Consider the following 9243-nt stretch of genomic DNA (forward strand, 5'->3'; position numbering starts at 1 on the left):
ACATAGACCAACGACACATAGCAACGACACATCTACACGTTAGAGTTCTACGTATTTTTGAAACAAATGGAACCCCATAGTTGCTTCTATTTTGTTTACTGTAGAAACGAATTGGAGACCAAAGTGTCTGATTTATGAAACTGCTATTGGTGGGGTATTAATTTAGTCAAAAAACTCATGATTTTTTTAACTCCCTGAATATTAGTAAAAAAAAATTCTAAATATGTTTTAGTCTTTATTATAATTTGTGTAGAAATCTGATTCAGCCTCAGATTGATAAATCCAATATGTTTTTAAAGCTGCCAAGTTTTACTCAGTTAACTTCAAACATGTTTCTGGTGGTTTATACTGTAGTTTGCAACGCCATAAATCTGTATTTGATTGAACTTGTTGCAGAGATAAAACCTGGAGTCAGGATAAAGACATCTGCCTTCTGAACTTTTTCAACCATCATCGAATTCCTGGTTTGTTACAGGTGAAACAACTTATTCTGTGTTGTGCTGACAAAAGTCTTAAAGAAGAATCGTTTCATCCAAAATTATCTTTACAGCAAAAAGGGTTTCAGTGAACTGCAGGGAAGCCTAAGGCATGTTCACAGCCAACAATACAAGGAAACTATACAGTAGTTGTCGAACTCAGGCTGACTCTGAAAATACTTACAATATTTTGTTGTGCTTTAAACAAGAATGTGACAGAAAAAAGGAAAAGTGATCTTTCAGCAAAGCTGTGATCTGCTGCCACACATTGATGGAAAAACATGCAGCCATAAAATTGTGACCATAGATGAATGAACACTGCTCATCATTTTACTGCAGCACTTACCTGCAGACCAAACCTGTATCCTGTTGACACACTGCATCTAACCTTGTACGCTCCCTGTACGAGCTTCAAAGATGTACTAATGTCTATGTTGCTTTAAAGCCAGCATCGACTTTAACTACATCTCCCATAATGCATGTTGATCATTTTACTTGTGAAATGTTGGCCTCCCACCACTAGGTGGAGGTGCACGGGGTTCAAGAGTAATCTGCAGAATTTGCTGTGGAAAAATCTCAATTTCACTGCATTTTCACAGCTAATTTTGCTGCTGCCAGTTGTAATGGGAAGTAGTAATTTACCACTTACAAGTTTTAAATTTAAACTGGAACACCCCTCCACTGGGAATTCCTTTTAGGAAAGTGGGAGAGTTCAGAGTTCAAGATGGCAGCTGAACCACAACTCAACAATGAGCAAAACTTTTTAATTTTACTTTTAATGGCATTTGTAGATTATTTATTTCACATTTAGTCAGTCGTAGTTTCAGTGTTTATACAACATGTTGAAACACTGTTGCTGGAAATACCTTGTAGAGCTCAGTTATTGTTTGTTAGTGGTGCTCAGCTGCAGCAACAAGACAAGGAATGTGACATTTTCTGTTTAGTCGAAGTTAAACATGAAATGTTGAAGTTAATTATATGTAAAAGGCCYTTTGAGGACCACCATGATGCTCATGTAGCCCTCAGTGAAAATGAGTTGGACATCTATGCCGTAAGTACACTGTGGATATCCTGTAAGGAGGTACTTCATATGTACCCAGTAGTTAACCTGTAAGTACCACATATCGTGGTGGTATGAGGTCCGTGGGTCTCCCTTCTCATGGGCTCACCACCTGTGGGAGGGGCCRTAGAGGTTGGGTGCATTGTGTGTTGGGCAGTGGTTGAAAGCGGGGACCTTGGAGGTCCGATCCTCGGCTACAGAAGCTGGCTCTAGGGACATGGAATGTCACCTCTCTGGTGGGGAAGGAGCCTGAGCTGGTGTGTGAGGTTGAAAGGTTTCAACTAGATATAATTGGACTCACCTCGACGCACCCCTCTGGCTCTGGAACCAGTCTCCTCGAGATGGGCTGGACACTCTTCCATTCTGGAGTTACCCATGCTGAGAGCAGGAGTGGGCATACTTATTGCCCCCCAGCTTGGTGCCTGTACGTTGGGGTTCACCCTGGTGAATGAGAGGGTAGCCTCCCTCCGCCTACGTGTGGGGGGRCGGGTCCTGACTGTTATTTGTGCCTATGCACCTAACAGCAGTTCAGATTACCCACCCTTTCTGGAGTCCTTGGAGGGGATGTTGGAAAGCGCTCCTAATGGGGACTCCCTCGTTCTGCTGGGGGACTTCAGCGTTCATGTGGGTAATGACAATGAGACCTGGAGGGGCGTGGTTGGGAGGAATGCCCCCCCCTCGATCTGAACCCAAGCGGTGTTTTGATATTGGACTTTTGTGCTCATCATGGATTGTCCGTAATGAACACCATGTTCAAGCATAAGGGTGTCCATATGTGATCTTGGCAACAGGACACCCCAGGCCGCWGTTCGATGATCGACTTTGTTGTTGTTTCATCTGATCTGCGGCCACGTTTTGGACACTCGGGTGAAGAGAGGGGCGGAGCTTTCAACTGACCACTACCTGGTGGTGAGCTGGCTTCGTTGGTGGGGGAGGATGCCGGTCAGACCTGGCAGACCCAAAGGTATAGTGAGGGTCTGCTGGGAACGTCTGTCAGAGTTTCCCGTCAGACGGAGCTTCAACTCACACCTCCTGGGAAACTTCAAACATGTTCCGGGGGAGGTGGGGGACACTGAGTCCGAGTGGGCCATGTTTCGTACCTCCATTGTCAAGGCGGCTTATCTGAGCTGTGGCTGTAAGGTTGTCGATGCCAGTCATGACGGAAACCCTCGAACCCGCTGGTGGACACCGGCAGTGAGGGATGCTGTCAGGCTGAAGAAGGAGTTCTATCAGGTCTTTTTGGCCTGTGGGACTCCAGAAGCAGCCGATGGGTATTGGCAGTCCAAGCGGATTGCGGCTCGGGTGGTCGCTGAGGCAAAAACTCGGGCGTGAGAGGAGTTCTGAGGCCTTGGAAAAAGACTTACGTACGGCTTCAAGGTGATTCTGGTCTCCGGTGTCTCAGGGGAGCGGGGAGGAGGGAGTGGTTCGCCACCAACACTGTTCAGGAGATGAATATAGCAAAATACTTTGTAACCAGAAAAAAGTGAAACTGTTATTGTCTTTTTAAAATATATTTATTGAATTGTGTTTAAATGAGTTGACTAAAAATAGACAATTTAATTGTGTTTGATGTACCATTTGAGCAGTTTTGGTTCAAAAAAAATACACAAATATAAAATTTCTGTGTGCCAGTTCCAATCCTTCCTACATGTGAGAGAAATCTGCAAACTGGAAAATTTAAAACTGCAAAATATTGTGTAGTCCATGTTTAATCCAGCTCTTGTGTTCAAAATGTTTGCACACATTTCAGACATTGTAACTTGCTTTAAATAAAATGGAAGGAAAATGAGTTGAAGTTTCCTCAGACTCTAAAATAAATGTCCTGTTTTGATGAATGGTACAATTAGATTTAAAAGCACATTTCTAAAAAAATCTAAGTCAGACTGCCCTGCAACATTTAAAATTGCCTCTTTTTGTGGCAAGGATATGGAATAAAAAATGAAATAATAGGTGTTGGGCTGTGGTGTCATCTGTTCATCATACAGGTGCGGCAGCAGAACTGTCTGTAAAACTTCCTCTCACACAGACGGTTGGACCTCACCATCTCACAGAAGACCTTATCAGCTGACAAGCAGGAGAAAGAGAAAACAATGAGTAATATACTACGAGTTAGTACACCTGCGTTCAAAATGTATATAAATCAAAAGCAGGTGCTMTTTAATCTGAATAATCTAGAAAAAACATTAAGATCTGAGGCAGRTAACATAACTGAGCTGCATCCTCAATTAATGGAAGCATTCACACCCAGGATGGGTGAACAGGCCTTAATCTGGGTTAAAATCTGCACAAAACTGGAAAACCAGTTTCCAAAGGGACACCAACAGAAATGCAGTTARAGCTTTTTATGCCTTTTTGGTCAAATCTTAAACAAATGTTCTGCTTGAGGTCAGAGAAAATGCACCATGTCACATGAGAAGTGTTGAATTAAGCTGATCAGAGTTTAATRAGAGCAGACTTACCATCATTACACAGTGAATTCATAATGCATGACTTGCTGACTAGTATGTATTCTGCTTTGCATTTGGTGCACGTTGTTCCTGGACCAGTGCAGCTTAAACAGTTCTCTTCACACCTGGAGACACACACCAGCAGATGACTCAGAGACAATATAAACTATCAAATCCTTCACACCTGGAGACACACACCAGCAGATGACTCAGAGACAATATAAACTATCAAATCCTTTAGTGTCAAACTCAGTTACAGAAGGGGGCCAAAATTCATAACTTGGTCCAAACCAAAGTCCAATTTCTCTTAATATTTATTGAAGAAATGTGATATAACAAATTATTCTTGTAGAAATACAAATGACCTTTTCTAAAGTATGTTATATGTAGCGTTTAGAACATAAATAATGAATAAAGAACAAAGATTAAATTTAGAAAGTATTTATTTAATATGCCTTATTTTCTATCAACAACTTTTTTTTATTAATTGCTTCTTAGAGAAAAAAATTCTCACAATCCAGCAAATCAGGTGGAAAAAAAAGAAAACCTTCACTAAAAATCCAAATATTTGACTTTAAACTAAAAAAAATAGAGAAAAAGATTATTAAAGTCAATTCTCTGTAGTCATTCCACACCAAAATCAAAGATGTTTTGCCTGCCTGATTATTAATAAATTCACATGTGCACCAATATACAGGAGTTACTACTTTAATCCATCCATCCGTCCATCCATCCATCCATCCATCCATCCATCCATCCATCCATCCATCCATCCATTAGCTTAAAACACTTTTTCCTTTCAGGGTCACTGGTGCCCATATCCAGCAATCACTGCGTGAGGGGCTTTACTTTAATTAAGCTTTAACAAACATTTCACACCATTCATGGAGTTAGACATAATATATTTACATAAATATTTAACTCTATGCAGATACGCAGTATTACCATTAGCTTGTGGTGACACGTCCTGTTTTGGTAACCGGATGTTTCAAAATAAAAGTCATACTCAGTACAGTTAATACAAAATGTTACAATTACCTTCAGAATGCACAAACACCGTACCACAACATAACATAAAAGAAAAAAAGAAATTCCCCAATGACCCCTAGCAAACTCTGTAATTTTTTTTTTCATTTAATTAAAAATAAAACATTTATAAAAATAAAAAAAAAATTTCAGCACATGCATGAATAGTCTATGCAACTATCAACATGCATATACTATTCAGTTTTCACCATTTTTTCCTCAGTGCTTTTTTGTCCGTGGTCATAAAATCTTAAGGCTGATCGACATTAGAGTGGTAAAGCATGCTGAGATAAATTAGTAACCTGTGACAAATCTTGTGAGGAAGTCCTGCTGTTTTTCCAGAGTAGTATCCAGGAGCACAGGCCTGTACACATTTCCATTCCTGCTGCACATAGCCATCAGCACACTGAATGCACTCCTCCTCAGCCGGCCCTAGCAAACACACAATTAAATGTGGACAGATAAAAGCCAGGATGCTGCATTCCCGGATCTCATAAAACAAAGTTTACGTTTTAAGGATTAGTACAGCAATTACACTGACCTGTGCACGTTTTACAAGACGAATGACAAGGGCTGCAGGACATCTCCTCCAGATGGAAGAAGGTTCCGTTGTTGCACTCAGGAACACAAGTCATCCCTGCCAGACTGAGAAATAAAGCTTTAACAATAAGTTCTTTTGAAGCCAAAATTTACGTAAATGTTTAAAAGACAGTCTGTCTACATACCTGTAGCCTTTGCTGCAGGCGGTACATTTGTCTGCCTGTCGCTGACATGTTGCACAGGTGTCATGACACATTACACACTGTCTTTGATCTGTCACAAACACAATGCAATAAAGAATGTTTAGAGATGTTAAAGTGACTTACGGTGTCAGTGTGTTTTTGTACTTGTCTGTTATACAATATATGTGTTATATGTATGTGTCTGTGTTGGCCCTGAGATAGATCTATGGTGTAGCTTTGGTTGTAATCTCACAAAATCTACAGTAATTCCCTCATGATCCTGATCATAGTTTCAACCAGCCAATAAGGTCAGTGCATTAAAACCTGGATGTCCTGTACCTAACGAAACTCAGTAAAGGGCCAAGAAACTTTGTCTGACTGTGCATATCATACTCACTCTCATCTGCAAAGTAACCTGAGGGGCAGGTTCTGGTGCAGCTGGAGTTGAGTGTATTGAGGTACAGGCCTCTCCTGCAGGAGAGACAGTCACCAGCAGACGGGCCAACACATCTCTCACAGCCTTTATGGCAGCGTCCACACCGACGAGACGATGTGTTCTCGTAGTGTCCCAGAGGACAGTGGCTCACACAGGTTCTACAAACACACAGCAACATGCAAGAAGAGTTATTAAAGAAAAAAACAGATTTTATTTTGTTTCAGAGCTCATTTAAGTAGTCAGACTTTCAGGAATTAGAGAGACGTGTGCTCAGTATCTATTTGTTTTGTGATCTCCTACCTGCCAGTTTTTAAGTTGCCCAAACTGAAGTGGACACAGTTGAGACAGTGTTCAGTGTTGGGTCCATCACAGCCCTGGTCTGCACATTCACTGTGGCATGGCCCTTAATGGACAGCATCATGATTAACACCATCATTAACACAAGAGCTGTTGTTATTAATATTAGCAACATTAATTAATTAACACAACAAGACCTTAATGCATAGTTGGTATTTAGAGTGTGCATTTTATCTTAATGTATGAAATGTTCTACCTCAATAATAAAAAAATCTAAATTTATTTATCTATATTTAACCAGCTAACTACTAGTCAACTAACTACAAACAGAAACTTCAATATACATAATAATCCCAATGTCCCCAGTAAATAATTTGGGACTTACTGTTGTTATGTATATTCTAATCTAAGATGACAAAATGCTAATGGTTTTATGTATAATCTGCTCTTTGAGGTCACTATAATAGCCACACACCAGTGTTAGTCTGTAACTCCATGAGAGCATTCTTATTAAGACTGGCAGACAGAAACACAGAGTAGCCTCAAAGAAACTGTGAAAACAGCTATATTGAAAAAAACATTTCTAATTTGTACATAGTCATCACATGTACATATTTATGTCTACAGTGACACGCTAAAAAGATCCTTCACTTCCAGTTTAGAAGAGAACATTCTAAAAGAAAAATCTTCTAATAAAAACTAAAACTTTCATTGACTCTTTTAAACTTTGAAAGTAAAGGTATGCATGAGGTTTTCTCGTTTGTCTTGCCAAAACCCCATAAGTGTCCATGGGAAAACCTTTCAGTATTTCTATTCTATTCTATTTAATATGTTGCTACCAAAAATTAGAGCACATTATTCCTAATCAAGCCATATATTTTGCTGTGTGTGTTATTTATTTATTTATTTATTTATTTATTTATTTATTTATTTATTTATTTATTTATTTACTTACTTATTTATTGTATAGGTTTTATTGTGGGCGAGGTAGCAATAAGGATGCTTCACTGCTTATATTTTGACACCTTTAAAGGGGCAATATCATGTAAAACTAGAAGCACTCGAAGAGTGCAAACCTCCACCAAGACTAATTTCCCCCATCCTGTAAGAGTTCATGCACAAAAGCAGAGATGGAAACACATTTGCCGAATAAGTTCTGACGTAGCTAACATTTAAGCAGGCAGTATGCATGGGATTTCTTCTCGGTGGAGTCCAATGTGAAAAAGAAAAGTCAGACTCGTCACCTGACGTTATTCATCGTCAAACTGGTGTCGGATTAAGCTCCTAAGTTTTCATCAGTCACATTTCACCGTGTAAAACGTCTGTTTTATCCCCTTGTATGAGTTTGTAATGGTTTGACTGTCTTTATAAAGTGCTCTGCTCATGAAGCGAGTGGGTTTTTTTTTAAACTTTGTTTATTTATTTATTTTGGAAGCGAGTGATCCGGAACATCACCAACATTTAATGGTGTGTGCCTTGGGCCAGTACCCACATGTGGTAAAAATGTCATGACAATTCGTCCACAAGTTTTTGAGTAATGTTGTCCACAGACAGAACGACAGACAGACATACGCAACCGAAAACATTACCTCCTCCCCTTGGTGGAGGTAATAAACTTTTTGGAGTTTTATATCATGTTATAATGTTATACTATCATAAAAAACATGYCCAAAGCCTTGCTTTGACTCATTCATGCATGTTTGAGAAATCCTGCAGCGTTTTTAGGCAGCCATGCTGAGGAGCAAAACGACAGGTGGGGACCAGAAACGACTTTTGATACCAGAAACCCCTCTAGGACATGTCTTTCAGCCGAACTTCCTCATCACAGAGCACACCTCCCCACACCCCACCCATGACTCCTACAGGCTCTCAGCAGTAACAGAGCAAAGTGAAAGTGAAACTTAAAACTGTCTGCTGCTCTTAACACTACTGCTCACTCAGTGAAGCTCTTTTCAGATTCAAAATACCTTTGAGGAAATGTATTTTCAGATGCCAAGTAAACCGAAACCCATGGGACGGAAGCGGAATATGGTTCTTAAAGAGACAGAGGCCAATTTCAAGATGTTTAGAAGAGGAAGTGATGAGAAGATAAGTTTATTTTCTATTTAAACATAAAAACAGCATTTTAATAACAGCTAAAGGTGACATAGATCCTTTATTATGGTATAGTATTTAAATATATGCCTGAGAAAYGCATAATATTGCCCCTTTAACTTTAGCAATCTGTCCATTGCACAATGAGAGCAGCAAATAGGCGCCAGCTACCCCAAAACCCAAAAAAAGTAAAATCAAGGTCAAAGACAGTACATGGATGTATTTTCTSACCATTGTACTCTTGTTCCTCCTCTTCTTCCTGGAGCTCTGGCACTTCCACGACCTCRGTGTTCTCCAATGTTTTCGAGTAGGAGAGCGGAACAGAGTGCTGCTGGTATGGGTTTTGAGACGTACCATAAAGGATCAGAGTCCACTCTTTAAGGCTGCCTGTGCAAAAATWACATTTTTAGTGATAATTACTTATGATAAAAGTCTTTTTAATAGCAACAAAGCTATAAGTCTATTAAGAAAATGGCTGATTCAAAAGTAATATAAATTCAGGTGTTTCTGTCCTGATGGATCTCACCCAGCACCTCAGGGTTACGCAGCTTTGAAGGTGAGTCAGTGATCTCCAGTGTCCACCTGCCCTCTGATCGCTCACCCCAAAAATGAACTGTCATAAACTCCCAGTCCCTGAAGCCCTCGTTGGAGATGTCAAACAACCTGTAAACAGAATAATAATAAA

General features: G+C 39.9%; 1 protein-coding gene across 1 annotated transcript in view; it reads right to left on the minus strand.

The window, feature by feature from the left end:
• Positions 1–3034: 3034 nt before the first annotated feature.
• The window catches only part of pcsk6 (proprotein convertase subtilisin/kexin type 6), a gene marked incomplete at its 5' end in the record, with an annotated part of 14281 nt that continues 8072 nt past the window's right edge, over positions 3035–9243 (minus strand). The window contains 9 exon segments of the mRNA XM_014021182.1: positions 3035–3600; positions 3996–4108; positions 5312–5441; positions 5551–5654; positions 5735–5822; positions 6129–6325; positions 6468–6570; positions 8790–8945; positions 9085–9221. Of these exon segments, the coding sequence (XP_013876636.1) occupies positions 3503–3600; positions 3996–4108; positions 5312–5441; positions 5551–5654; positions 5735–5822; positions 6129–6325; positions 6468–6570; positions 8790–8945; positions 9085–9221 (1126 nt within the window).

The sequence above is a fragment of the Austrofundulus limnaeus genome, unplaced genomic scaffold (assembly GCF_001266775.1).
Source record: "Austrofundulus limnaeus strain Quisiro unplaced genomic scaffold, Austrofundulus_limnaeus-1.0 Scaffold281, whole genome shotgun sequence".
Taxonomy (NCBI): domain Eukaryota; kingdom Metazoa; phylum Chordata; class Actinopteri; order Cyprinodontiformes; family Rivulidae; genus Austrofundulus; species Austrofundulus limnaeus.